Source organism: Ahaetulla prasina, chromosome 2, assembly GCF_028640845.1.
Source record: "Ahaetulla prasina isolate Xishuangbanna chromosome 2, ASM2864084v1, whole genome shotgun sequence".
NCBI classification, from domain to species: domain Eukaryota; kingdom Metazoa; phylum Chordata; class Lepidosauria; order Squamata; family Colubridae; genus Ahaetulla; species Ahaetulla prasina.
In genome coordinates, this window is record NC_080540.1 from 302,409,969 (window position 1) to 302,424,990 (window position 15,022).

The following is a 15,022-nucleotide window of genomic DNA, read 5'->3' on the forward strand; positions in this document are numbered from 1 at the left end:
ACGAGAAATACCTTCTTCCTCAAGGAGAAAAAGGTCGTAAGTCACGCTTTTCAGTGGCGTTGTGACCTCGAACAGTCTCTAAACGAACTGTTGTAAGTTGAGGACTCCCTACATGTAACATTTTCATTTTGCAGGCTCCCTCAAATCTCCCCTCTGTAGCCGGTCTGCCCCTTTCCCCTCTTCCTTCTCTGTGAATTCAGTCACAGGCTTCCTGGAAGCCTCTTCAAAGCACTTAGTCTCAGTAAGGATAATTAAGTAAATTTGTAGAAAAATTGCATAATTCACCAAAGAGAGCAGCCCGCGTTTAGAAATGGCTGCAGGCCTATTTGAATGTAGACGTTTAGCAGAGTGTCTTATTCTTATTTTTTTCTTAAACGTAGCTCTCTTGGATGTTTCCCTTTTGAAAATATAAGAAAAGTAAGATTTGCTCATGTTTTCACAACCCTTTTCCAACATAAGATGCCCAGAATTGCTGCATAATGAATATTGTGTACCTATGTGTTTTAATAAGGCTGTACACCGCCCTGAGTCCTTCGGGAGAAGGGCGGTCTAGAAATCTAATAAATAAATAAATAAATAAATAAATAAATAAACCAATAACTAAATAAGTCATAATTCTTCCTTGGCCTCCTGAATCTTGTTCCTTCTCTTGTAATCTGCCAATCCAGTGGTGAGTTTCTACCAGTTCGCCCTGGTTCAGGCGAACCGGTAGTGGTGGCAGTGGCGGGAGGCTCCGCCCACCTGCCTGGACGTCATCACTAAAGCTCTGCCCATGTGCAGAGGGTTCTGTGCATGCTCCCGCTTCCAAACCAGTAGCGAAGATAAGAGGAACCCATTACTGTACCAATCAGTTCAGGGCAATTTAATTATGGCTTCCTTATGCCATCTCCTTTTGCATGATGGTTTAAACATACAAATGTTTGCTCGCCTTTTGGTGGTGAAAATTTGGTTCAAAGTGGGCAGAACATGATATCTCTAAGAGGAACACAGCATTTCAAACACAACAGTGTTTGTGGGTGTCCCAAAAGTTCTTTTTTTAAAAAAGGCAACTGGACTTTGTTTTTCCTTGAAGACGTTTTTCTTCTCATCCAAGAAGCTTCCTCAGTTCTGACTGAATGGTAAAGGATGGTGGAGTTCAGTCAGAACTGAAGAAGCTCCTTGGATGAGAAGCGAAACATCTTTAAAAAAAGTGTTATGGTTGTAAGCCACCCAGAATTACCTTGCGATAAGATGGGTGGCCAATAAATTGTAAGTATGTATGTATGTATGTATGTATGTATGAAGAAAGAAAAAGAAAGAAAGAAAGAAAGAAAGAAGGAAGGAAGGAAGGAAGGAAGGAAGGAAGGAAGGAAGGAAGGAAGGAAGGAAGGAAGGAAGGAAGGAAGGAAGGAAGGAAGAATATTTTTTCCAGGAAATAAAGTTTAGGACCATCTCCAAATCTTACTGCATTATTTGGAAGCAGTGAGAGCCTGAAGAGCTTGATTGCCTTTTGAGTTATTGCTACAGGCGAGCAGCTGACCGTCCTGGTTGGGGATGATGGGAGATGCAGTCTGACTCAATTGAAAGTTTCCTGAAGGATGCTGAACCAGGGTCCTTGTCAGCCCTTCCGGGTAAAGCAGACAGGAAACTAAGACTAAGATGAGCTAAATCATCTTTATCGTAAGGCTACGATAAGAGAATCTCGCAAGTCTGAAAATGCAAATCTCCTGCCATCACATTTTTTAAAAAACTGTCATTTTAATTTTATTATATAAAATACAAAGAAGAAAAGAAAATAAGAAATTAAGGGAGGGAAAAGGAATGGGGAAAGTGGGTTGTGAGATACAAGGGGGAAGAGAAAAAGAAAGAAAAGGGTGCATTGACTTCCAACTCTTCTTAGCACAGTTCAAGATAAACACACTCCAACCTCAATTTTTGGCTTTTACACATTAATATATAACCAGCCATTTCTATAACAATCAACAAAACCAAGGTCAAAGTTTCATTATTTTTTTTTACTCACAAGCACAAATTCCAGAAGTGATGTCCAAATTAGAACATATTTTCCTCTTTAAATAAAATAATCACTGCCATCGCTTTTAATCACTTGATCAATTAAAGTGGCTTCTAAGTTCCTTCCTTCGATTGTTGAGCCACTGAGGGCTCCTGATCTCCATTCTCTGATGGTTCCCTAGGCAACCTCTCTTCCCCTCGTCCCCCAAGGTTTCCACACGAACAAACCACGTCCACGATGAATGAACCATGCCCACTTCTTAGGAGTCCCCCACATCAAAAGAAAGATCCTCTCTACCCACCACATCAAAGAGAGGCGTCCAAGGAGATGGGCCACCTTGTTCCCTCAAGTCCTTGATGAACTTCTGCAAGATCAAAGGCTATTTGACTTTTTAGACTTGCAAGACTGATGTCATCGCTCCAGGTCAACCAGACAGGAAACACAGCTAGCTGAATTATCCTTATTGTAAAGCTACAGTAAGAGAGTCTTGCAAGTCTGAAAATGGAAATCTCCCGCCATCCCTTTTAACCACTTGATCAATTAAAGTGGCAACTAAGTTTTTTTTTTTTAATTTCATTTTGTCACAACAGTATACATAAACGTCGACATAAAACAACAACATATCATAAAAGAAAAACATATATATAAGCAAAAGTATGCAACAACTATGTTAATTTGATATAATGAAAGGGAACAATAGGACAGGAACGGTAGGCACTTTTGTGCTCTTATGCACGCCCCTTCTAAGTTTCTTCCTCCTCTTGAGTCACTGGGGGCTCCTGATCTCTGATGGTTCCCTAGGCAGCCTCTCTTCCCCTCGTCCCCCAAGGTCTCCACGCGAACAAACCACATCCACGATGCCCACTTCTTAGGAGTCCACAACATCAAAAGAACAATCCTCTCTCCGCAGCTCATCAAAGAGAGGCGTCCAAGGAGATGGGCCACCTTCTTCCGTCAAGTCCTTGATAAACTTCTGCAAGATCAAAGGCTATTTGCATTTTCAGACTTGCAAGACTGATGTCATCGCTCCAGGTCAAGCAGACAGGAAACACAGCTAGCTAAAGTATCCTTATTGTAAAGCTACAATAAGAGAGTCTTGCAAGTCTGAAAATACAAATCTCCCGCCATCGCTTTTAACCACTTGATCAATTAAAGTGGCAACTAAGTTCTAAGTTTTTTCCTCTGAGTGTTGAGCCACTGAGGGCTTCTGCCAACCTCAATTTTTGGCATCTCATCTCCTCCCCTCAAGACAAGGGTGGGATTCAGCCAGTTCGGACCGGTTTCGGGAGAACCGGATGTTAAGTTTAATCTAGTTCGCTGAACTGGTAGTTGCAAGGACTGGCTGACCCCTCCCTGCCCCTCCCAGGAGTCTCATCGCAGGCTGTTTTGGATGCCAGGTTAAGTGCAGGGCCTGCGCGGAGGCTCTGGGAGGGCAAAAAGCGGGCCTACTAGAAGTCCCGGAAGTCTGGAAACGGGCTCGTTTCTGGCCTCTGGAGGGCCTCCAGAGCCTGGGGGAGGCCATTTTTGCCCTCCCGGAGGCTCGAGAAAAGCCTTTGGAGCCTGGGGAAGGAGAAAGACGGGTGTATTGGAAGTACTGGGAGTCTGAAAATGGGCCCGTTTCCGGCTTCTGGAGGGTCTCCTGAGCCTGGGGGAGGCCATTGAGCAAAGCCTCCAGAGTCTGAGGAGGGTGAAAATGCCCCCCCCCAGTGGTGCAGGAGGCCGAGTAGGCCATACCCCCATAGAGAACTGGCAAAGAACCAGTTGCTAAAATTTCTGAACCCCACCCCTGCCTCAAGGCCCTGGTAAAACTCTGCAAGATCAAAGGCTATTTAACTTTGCAGATTTGCAGGATTGATATCAACTCTCCAGGTAAGGCAGAAAAGAAAATATGACCATGGAACTAAATCTACTTTATTCTAGAGTTACAATACTTGTCTGAAAGTGAGGGGTGCTTGGAGGTCTCTGAGCTTGCTTGTTTTCTTGCAGACTAGGTGACATCATCAGGGCTAGAAGTAGTGCAGTTCCTGTACTGTGTATATATACACATACTGTATATATATATATACTGTATATATGTGTGTATGTGTGGAGTGAGAGAGGGATGAAATGAATAGTACACATTATGATATTTCTTACTCATAAACAGTTCTAATTGTTAAATCCCCAAATTTAACTTTCATTTCAGTCAGTTCGAAGCCAAGTGGTTTCCACGTAGAAACAAAGCTCATTAAAACCCTTCCTTTAATTAAAGAAGTTATTTTCACCACCTCTGCCAAGTCCATTAACTTCACAATTCATCCTTCCATTGTGTCGATTCCATCGCTGGGCATCCAGAAGTCTCGTTGCTCTGATCAAATATAGAGACAAAATCCATCTTTTTTCTCTCTCTCCAGCTGCTAATCCATCAAGCCTAGAAGAAGAAGGAGAAAGAGAAAGAGAAGGAGAAGGAGAAGGAGAAGGAGAAGGAGAAGGAGGAGAAGAAGAAGAAGAGAAGAGGAGGAGGAGGAGGAGGATCCCTGGTTTCAATTGTAAGTTTTCCATTTTTTTTAGATTTCTCTGAATTAAATTACCTATCTGATTCCAATCATTCTTACTTTTCTTACATGTCCATCAAACATGATCAAAAGGACTTTTAGCTGAATTACTTTTCCGAGATATATTTGACACACCATTATACATCTTTGACAATTTATATAATATTTCGTAGAATCCTAGGATTGGAAGGGACCTAGGAGGTCTTCTAGTCCAACCCCAATCAGGCGCATAAATACGTCAACTTATCAAAATTGTCTTTCAAATTGAAAAATCAATGTGAATTTGAGTCCCCTTGATCAAGCGTTGTATTATATCCAATGTTTTTGCCCATTTAATCATACAGTCTTTAACATATTCACCTTCTATATTCGTTTTCAATTAAAATTTGGGCATCTTAGCAATACCATGCTCACTGTTGGCATAGGGCAGGGCTGGGGCATTCTGTTAGCAAAGCTGGCTGGGGCATTCTGGGAGTTGAAGTCCTCCAGGCTTAAAGTTGCCAAGGTTGGAGGCCCCTGGTATAGGGATCCAGTTCAAAAACATTTGTAAAATCAAAATTCTTCTTATCCAATTTTAACTGTTGCCATCAAGTGAGCCACCGACAAGCAAAACTCCCCTTTTCAAGTTCTTCTCTTGTTTTTAATTTAGCTTCTCCTTCAGAAAAAGTCAATAAGTCATGGTAGGTCAATCAAGTTTGTGTGACTATCATTTCTCTCCAATAAAAAAACTTCATCATACAATCCTTTACCAAGTCCCTTTCAGAATCTATTTCAAGTAACACATTATACAATCTCTTTATATGCTCCTGAGACTGATTTCTAATTTGCTTTACCAAATTTCCCTCGTTCTGCTCTATACCAATTTTCTGATCTCCCTTCCATCTAGCACGTAGTTGCTCATATTGAAACCAAGTATAATTTTTCCCTTCCTCTCTTAATACTTGCAGAGATTTTAACTGCAAATTACCTCTTTCAGTATACAAAAGATCTTTATATGTAATCATTTCCTGATTCTGTTCTATGTTTATATTTTCTATTGTATGTCTAGGACTTGCCCATATAGGAACCTTATAATTTAGTTTATAAGAGTATTTTTTCCAAACACGCAGAAGGGCATTTCTTAGCACATGATTTTTAAAAGCCTTATCCACTTTTTTGTCATAAATTAAATATGCATGCCATCCATATAGCAAATCATAACCTTCTATATTCAAAATTCTGTCCTCTGTTAAATTAAACCAATCACTTATTGCAGAGAGAGCAGCTGCTTCATAATATAATTTAAAATTAGGCATTTTTAAACCTCCCCTTTCCCGAGAATCTTGAATTATTTTCATTTTAACCCTAGCTTTTTTACCTTCCCATATAAATTTGTTAATTCCCTTCTGCCATTCCTCAAGATTCTTATCTTTCTTAATTATTGGTATCATCTGAAAGAGGAATAAAAATCTAGGTAAAACATTCATTTTAATAGCAGCAAAGATAATTGCAATTTTTTCCAAACAATCAACTCCTTCTGAACTTTTTGCCATAAAACCTCATAGTTATTCTTATACAATTTCACATTTGACAATGTAATATAAACCCCTAAGTACTTAACCTTCTTTACAATTTCAAATCCTGTTATTTCCTCTAGTTTTTCTTTCTGTTGTCTGGCCATATTTTTTATTATCACTTTTGTCTTTTTCTGATTTACCTTAAACCCTGAAACATTCCCATATTGATCAATTATTTCCAACAAAGATTTACTAGAATTTATAGGGTTTGTTAAAGTAATCACCAAATCATCTGCAAAAGCTCTTAACTTATATTCATATTGTCTAACTCTAATTCCTCTATCTCCTTTACTTCTCGTATTTTATCCAATAATGGTTCTAGAGTTAAAATAAACAATAATGGTGATAAAGGACATCCCTGTCTTGTTCCTTTCGCAATCTTAAAAGGTTCTGTTAAGCTACCATTGATTATAATCTGTGCTGTTTGCTCTCCATAAATTGCCCTAATTATTCTTAAAAAACCATCTCCAAATTGCATCTTTTCTATTAATTTAAATAAAAAATCCCAATGCAATCGATCAAAAGCTTTCTCTGCATCGAGAAAAATAAATGCTGCTGGAATAAAATTTTTCTTTTCTAAGTACTCCAGTAAATTAACAATCTGCCTAACATTATTCCTCATCTGTCTCCCTTTTATAAATCCAGATTGATCATTATGAATTCTTCGCTGCAGAATCAACATTAATCTATTAGCTATTATTTTAACAAAAATCTTATAATCATTATTTAAAAGTGAGATTGGCCTATAATTCCCAGGTTTAGAACAATCCTGTTCCTCTTTTGGTATCAATGAAATAAAAGAGGTTCTCCATGAGGGGGGAATTCCCCCTCCTAGTTGTATCTGATTAAATAATTCCTTAAGTGGACCTATGTATGATAAAGTGGGCACAAAAAATTTTCAGGAGCCAATATTATTGGAAACTTGGGAAAAAATTTGGGTTAGAAATGTTAAATTCACGCAGGCACAGAATCTGAGGGAAAATTTTTATAAAATGTTTTATAGATGGCATCTAGATCCTAAAAAATTATCGTGTATGTATCCAGATATGCAAGCAAAATGTTGGAGATGTAATAGAATAGAATAGAATAGAATAGAATTTTATTGGCCAAGTGTGATTGGACACACAAGGAATTTGTCTTGGTGCATATGCTCTCAGTGTACATAAAAGAAAAGATACGTTCATCAAGGTACAACATTTACAACACAATTGATGATCAATATATCAATATAAATCATAAGGATTGCCAGCAACAAGTTATAGTCATACAGTCATAAGTGGAAAGAGATTGGTGATGGGAACTATGAAACGATTAATAGTAGTGCAGATTCAGTAAATAGTCTGACAGTGTTGAGGGAATTATTTGTTTAGCAGAGTGATGGCCTTCGGGAAAAAACTGTTCTTGTGTCTAGTTGTTCTGGTGTGCAGTGCTCTATAGCTGCTTTTGAGGGTAGGAGTTGAAACAGTTTATGTCCAGGATGCGAGGGATCTGCAAATATTTTCACGGCCCTCTTCTTGATTCGTGCAGTATACAGGTCCTCAATGGAAGGCAAGTTGGTAGCAATTATTTTTTCTGCAGTTCTAATTATCCTCTGAAGTCTGTGTTTTTCTTGTTGGGTTGCAGAACCGAACCAGACAGTTATAGAGGTGCAAATGACAGACTCAATAATTCCTCTGTAGAATTGGATCAGCAGCTCCTTGGGCAGTTTGAGCTTACTGAGTTGGTGCAGAAAGAACAGTCTTTGTTGTGCTTTTTTAATGAAGTTTTTGATGTTAGCTGTCCATTTGAGATCTTGCGATATGATAGAACCCAGAAATTTGAAGGTTTCTACTGTTGATACTGTGTTGTCAAATATTGTGAGAGGTGGAAGTATGAAAGGGTTTTTCCTAAAGTCTACCACCATTTCTACGGTTTTGAGTGTGTTCAGTTCCAGATTGTTTTGGTTGCACCACAAGGCTAGTCGTTCGACCTCTCGCCTATATGCGGATTCATCATTGTCTCGAATGAGACCAATCACTGTTGTGTCATCTGCGAACTTCAGTAGCTTAACAAATGGATCATTGGAGATGCAGTCATTGGTATACAGAGAGAAGAGAAGTGGGGAGAGCACACAGCCTTGGGGGGGCCCTGTGCTAATTGTACAGGTATTTGATGTGATCTTGCTTAGCTTCACCTGCTGCTTCCTGTTTGTTAGGAAGCTTGTGATCCACTTACAAGTCTGTTCCGGTACCTGTAGCTGGTTTAGCTTAGTTAGAAGAGTGTCTGGAATGATGGTATTGAATGCTGAAAGAAGACCCTTGCATAGGTCTTTGGAGACTCAAGATGTTGTAGGATGTAGTGCAGAGCCATATTAACAGCATCATCTGTTGATCTATTTGCTCGGTATGCAAATTGCAAGGGGTCTAACAGCGGATCCGTGATGGATTTCAGGTAGGAAAGCACTAGCCTTTCAAAGGTTTTCATGACTACAGATGTTAGAGCAACTGGTCTGTAGTCATTCAGTTCCTTGATGGTGGGCTTCTTCGGCACTGGGATGATGGTAGAGCGTTTGAAGCAAGAAGGAACATAGCACATCTCTAGTGATTTATTGAAAATATGGGTGAAGATCGGGGCCAATTGGTCAGCACAGACTTTTAAGCAAGAAGGAGTTATCTTGTCTGGGCCTGGAGCTTTTCCTGGCTTTTGTCTGTGAAATAGGTCCTGCACTTCCTTTTCTGTGATCACTAGGGGTTGTGAACCCAATGAAATGGGGTCAGTTGTAGGAGGCTTGGCTGTTGTTGGTGTGTCTGAGATGGGGGTTGTGGAGATAGGTGGCTGTAGTTTCCTTTCAAACCTGCAGTAAAACTCATTCAGGTCATCTGCCAGTTGTTGATTACCTTCAGCCTGGGAAGGAGGTTTGCCATAGCCGGTGATATTTTTAAGAGTTTTCCACATGTTTGCTGGTTCATTTGCTGAAAATTGATTCTTTAGCTTTTCAGAGTAGCTTCTTTTTGCTGCTCTTATCTCCCTTGTTAGTGCATTTCTGGCCTGATTGTACAGCATTTTATCACCTTTTCTGTGATGAATTTCTTAATTCTTAATCTTTTCTTAATTGTGATGACGCTACATATTTTCACATTTGGTGGACTTGTAAGGACATAAAGGCATTTTGGATAAAAATTTGGTGGATTTTACAAAATGTTTTGAAAAAGAAGATAAAGTTCCTGCCGCAATTTTTCTTGTTGGGAATTATTACGGATTGTACAGTAATTGAGACTAAATTGATTTTAAACCTAATAACAGCAGCAAGATTACTAATAGGACAATACTGGAAGAAAAAAGAAGTACCTACAATAGAAGAATGGATATTGAAGGTTGCCAATTTGGCTGAGATGGCGAAGATATCAGCCTTTTTGAAAGACAATACGCAAGAAAGATACTTAAAGGAATGGGAAAAATGGATTGACTATATTCAACGTAGATATCAGACTAAGAGTTATCAGACTGTTTTTGAATGATTATGATGCATTATTCTTGATTGTTTTTGGGGGAAGTTAGGAATTGATGATTGTAGGGGTATAATTAAGTTGGGATGAAAATTTTTTAGCATATGTTTGTTTTATTTTTAACTATACCTTGTGCCCGTTCCGGGAAGGGGGGGGGGGGGGTTGTGAAGGGAGGGGAGAGGAGGGGGGGAAAGGGGGAAAAAATTTTGTAAAACTTTTTGAATAAAAAAAAAAAACTTCAGCGTTGGGGGGGTGACAAATGCAAAGGAATTTGGGGAGTTAATCTTGCTTTATACCTGTTCTATACCAGACCTTCTGTATGCCATGCCTAATAAAAACAGTCTGAAGAACCGTTGTGACCCAGGCCCAAGTAGCTATTATTAGATGCAATCAGTTCGGAAACAAACAGACTTTATTAGAACAGCTGAGAATTAAACTCATTCTCAGCGTAGTCCAAACTAATTCAAAACAAATTCTTCCTAACACAATTCTTACCACCAACCTTGGTCTAATTAGGCAAACTGCCAAAGGCTTTTCTTGGCAAAAGTTCAGAAGCAGAAGTCGCTGACAAGAAATAAATGCAGACAAGACAAGCAACAAGTCTATCAACATTGTTTTCCAGCAAAGAGCCCAAATGCCTTTGCTGGTCTTTTAAGCCTTATGGGAGGGGCTAATCATCTCTTGGCCCTACTCCTGAGTCGTCCTCTTTGCTTTAGCTGCTCTTGCCTTCTGGCAGCTCTTCTCATGCGTGTATTAGGAACAGGCTCCTCCTGTTCCTCTGCCTCTCTACTGTCAGCCTCTGGAGGCTCTGGAGTCCGCACCTCACTCCCCGATGGCCCTGGCCCCACCTCAGCCTCCAACGCAGAGCCCTCATCCGGGAGTTCCCCAGCCTCCAGGACTGGCCCAAGTTCTTCCTCAGCCTCATCGCTGTCCGACTCCCCTGCCAGCTCTGCAGGCTGCTGGCGGACCACAACAAAAACTATACAGGTAGTTAAGTTTGAAAAAGTGCACAGGTAGTCCTTGACAGTTTATTTAGTGCAGTCCATCTGCATTTCAAAGAGCAAGGCCAGTCTTCTGAAGACAACAGAGTCCACATTTTGGACAGAGAGGACGGCTGGTTTGTGAAGAGGGGTCAAAGAGGCCATCTAGGTCCAAATTGAACAACCCTCTCTCAGTAGTGGGATTCAAATAATTTTAACTGGTTCTCCGCCCTAATGACCGGCTGGGTGGGTGTGGCCATGGTGGGCGTGGCCATGGTGGAGTGACAGGCAGCAGTCATCCTCCTGCAGCCCCAGGGAGCAAAAATGGGCCACGGGCGCACCCCCCACGCCCTGTTTTGGTCCTAGCAGGCCTCCCTGCAGTTACCTGGGAGCCAAAATCGGGTGCGGGGGGACTCCCCCCATGGGGCGGGGCCAGCCAGCAGGGCGAGGCAGGGCCAGCCAGCAATTTAACAACCGGTTTGTCTGAACCAGCCAGAACCGGCTGAATTCCACCACCGCCCTCTCTCAACAGTTCTACATTTAGGCAAAAAACCCAAAATGCACCGGTACCGTATACGTGGTACCTTGCTCAATAGTAGTACCTGTGAGAGGGATCTTGGAGTCCTAGTGGACAACCATTTAGATATGAGCCAGCAGTGTGCAGCAGCTGCTAAAAAAGCCAACACAGTTCTGGGCTGCATAAACAGAGGGATAGAATCAAGATCACGTGAAGTATTGATACCACTTTATAATGCCTTGGTAAGGCCACACTTGGAATATTGCATTCAGTTTTGGTCGCCACGATGTAAAAAAGATGTTGAGACTCTAGAAAGAGTGCAGAGAAGAGCAACGAAGATGATTAGGGGACTGGAGGCTAAAACATATGAAGAACGGTTGCAGGAACTGGGTATGTCTAGTTGAATGAAAAGAAGGACTAGGGGAGACATGATAGCAGTCTTCCAATGTCTCAGGGGTTGCCACAAAGAAGAGGGAGTCAAACTATTCTCCAAAGCACCTGAGGGTAGAACAAGAAGCAATGGGTGGAAACTAATCAAGGAGAGAAGCAACTTAGAACTAAGGAGAAATTTCCTGACAGTTAGAACAATTAATAAGTGGAACGACTTGCCTGCAGAAGTTGTAAATGCTCCAACCCTGGAAATTTTTAAGAAAATGTTGGATAACCATCTGACTGAGATGGTGTAGGGTTTCCTGCCTGGGCAGGGGGTTGGACTAGAAGGCCTCCAAGGTCCCTTCCAACTCTGTTGTTATATTATATTATATAACAGAAAGGGAGGGATATGACATCATCTATCTCCTGCCTACAATACAGTCCCTTCAGCACTAAGGGGAAGAAGGTTTCACATCCTTTTGCACCACTCAGGTGACCCTGGGGACAGAGACAATCCTCCAGGTGGCCTCAACGCCTCTTTAAAAGGATGCAAATGAACATCTGGCTGCAAGGAGTGCAAATCCTTCCATTCCTCCACCTTTTGGTCAGAACTGAAGAAGCTTCTTGGGTGAGAAGCGAAACGTCTTCAAAAGAAAAAAACCAGAAAGTCCAGGAGCCTCCTGAGAAAAATAAAAAAAGAAGGCACCTTTGGGACAACCGTGACCTGGTTGACGGAGAATCTCCATAGACCAGAAGCAACGGATGGGAACTAACTCAGGAGAGAAGTAAAGTGGAATGAAGGAGAAACTTCCTGACAGTGAGGACAATTAACCAGTGGAACAGCTTCCCACCTGAAGTTGTGGGTGCTTCATCACTGGAGGTTTCTTAAGAAGAGATTGGACAACCCTTTCCCTGAAATGGTAGAGGGTCTCCTGCTTGAGCAGGGGGTTGGACTAGAAGACCTCCAAGGTCCCTTCCAGCTCTATTCTGATTAATCCCTTTTTACAAGGCAAAGGGGGAAAAGGCGTTTGTATACAGCGACGTACATCACTGTCTTTGTACTTGGCTCCCGCACAAGGAATCCATTTAGCATATTGTGTTGCCTGTGTTTTTTTTTTTATTTATTTACATTTATATCCCGCCCTTCTCCGAAGACTCAGGGCAGCTTACAGTGTGTAAGGCAACAGTCTCATTCTATTTGTATATTTGTATATTTACAAAGTCAACTTATTGCCCCCCCAAAAATCTGGGTCCTCATTTTACCTACCTTATAAAGGATGGAAGGCTGAGTCAACCTCGGGCCGGGCTTGAACCTGCAGTAATTGCAGGCTGCTGTGTTCTAATAACAGGCTTCTAACAGCCTGAGCTATTATGGCCTATTACGGTGTTGAGGTCACACTCAACCATGCTCCATATCTTCACAGTGTAGCAGTGGTGAAATCCAATTTTTTTACTACCTGTTCTGTGGATGTGGCTTGGTGGGTGTGGCAGGAGAAGGATATTGCAAAATCCCCATTCCCTCCCCACTCCAGGGGAAGGATACTGCAAAATCTCAATTCCTTCCTCACTCTAGGGGAAAGATATTGCAAAATCTCCGTTCCCTCCCCACTCTGGGGCCAGCCAGAGGTGATATTTGCCGGTTCTCCGAACTACTCAAAATTTCCGCTACCGGTTCTCCAGAACCTGTCAGAACCTGCTGGATTTCACCCCTGCCGTGTCGCCTTCAAAAGCGTTGGCAGGCTCTGCCGCTGGTTCTCGGTCTGGCCCGAAGCCTCTCTTTGGCCCACCCATTGGGCTGATCTCCTCGACTTACAACGAGGTTCATTTAGTGACCATTCAAAGTTACAAGAGTTCTGGAAAAGGTGACTTAGCATCATTTTTCACACTTCCAACTGTTGCAGCATCTCCCATGGTCACAGGATCAAAATTTAATGCTTGACAACTGGCTCATATTTATGACGGTCACAGGGTCCCGGGGGTCATGTGATCCCCTTTTGTGACCTTCTGATAAGCAAAGTCAGTGGGGAAACCAGATTCCCTTCCTTTTACAACTGTGTTACTAACTTAACAACTGCCTTGGTTCGCTTAACAACGGTGGCCAGAAAGGTTGTAGAATGGGGCAAAATTCACTTAACAACTGTCTCACTTAGCCTCAGAAATTTTGGGCTCAATTGTGGTCGTAAGTCGAGGAGTACCTGTACACTAATGGGGCAATCCACTATACAAACTGAATGCAAACTCCCACTCCCTTGTAGCACTGATGATGTTCCCTAGTTGGGTCATGAAACGTCTGCAAGAATAGCACCAAGCTCAGAGAGCAACAAGGACCCCCACAGTCGTCATTCTCCTCCTCCTCCTCCTCCTCCTCCTCCTCCCAAATGCCACTCCCTTCGGCCACTGATAATGTTCCCTAGTTGGATCATGAAACGTCTTCAAGAAAACGGTTGTTTTCAGAGAGCACCAAGGATCCAACAGTCATCATTCTCCTCCTCTTCCCTCCTCCTCCTCCCAAATGCCACTCCCATATGACACTGATGATGTTCCCTAATTGGGTCACGAAATGTCTTCAAGAAGACAACCAAGCTCAGAGAGCCCCTAGGACCCCACAGTCATCCTCCTCCTCCTCCTCCTCCTCCTCCTCCTCCTCCTCTCCACAATCCCCACTCCCTTCTAGCACTGATGATATTTCCTAGTTGGGCCATGAAACATCTGCCAGAAAACAACCAAGCTCAGGAAGCACCAAGAACCCCAAAGTTCAACCTTGAGCTGTAATGGTTCCCTTCTCTCTGCATCCTTCGGGGGTCCCCAGAATGGGCTGTTCTGAGTTTCCCCAACCTGCTTCCTGCTCCAGCTCCTGTTTAAAGGCTTTGTTCGGCTGCCCTCTGCCTTGAACCCAGACCCCTGTGTGATTCAGAGACCCGAGTTTTAATTACCGAAGTGGGTCTGCCTGTTTTGCCCAGCGCAGCACTCTTGAAAGTTCAATTGTTGATGGAGCCGAGCCCCATTTCTCACCAGGTAGAGGAAATGAGATGCGGATCGTAACATAAAAGATAGTTTTAATTAAACCTGGCATTTCCAAGGCTTCTGCTGACAGGGGATAATAGCGTCGCTGGGTTCAAAAAACAGATTAGACAAATTTATGGGGAATGGAGACATCGGTGGCAATTAGCCAAGATGGGCTGTCGAGGGATATCGAAAGGGTCTCTTTGCTCCTGAAAGCATCCCCTGTGGGGAGGGGCTCCCCATTCACCTACCCACCCACCCCCTTTTCTAAACAAGTGGCTGTGTTGCTGATGAGGCAGAGGCACCTGTGTGCACATCGGTTCTGAATTTTGCTTTCCAAGAGGGGAGAACAGAAGGACGATTTGTCCTCTTTCCCAACCTGTGCTTTTCAGAGGTATTGGACTACAACTCCCATCATCCCCAGTCCTTTTCTGACCCAGCTTCTTACCTCTTTCTGGAAGGAGAGAGGGGCTCTCTCTAGGTCACTGGGGTGTGCGTGGATGTTATCTCTTGCACCTGGCCTGGTGCAAATTAAATGCCAGGTAACAACATACCTTGAGTTTTATATATATAACAATATTT

At 42.4% G+C, this 15,022-nt stretch overlaps 1 protein-coding gene across 1 annotated transcript in view; it reads left to right on the forward strand.

Moving 5' to 3' along the window:
- Nucleotides 1-15,022, forward strand: part of LOC131190757 (basic proline-rich protein-like) — a gene marked incomplete at its 5' end in the record, with an annotated part of 496,338 nt that overhangs the window by 207,793 nt on the left and 273,523 nt on the right. The window contains 2 exons of the mRNA XM_058168112.1: nt 13,782-13,812; nt 14,050-14,087. Of these exons, the coding sequence (XP_058024095.1) occupies nt 13,782-13,812; nt 14,050-14,087 (69 nt within the window). The remainder of the gene's footprint in view (nt 1-13,781; nt 13,813-14,049; nt 14,088-15,022) is intronic.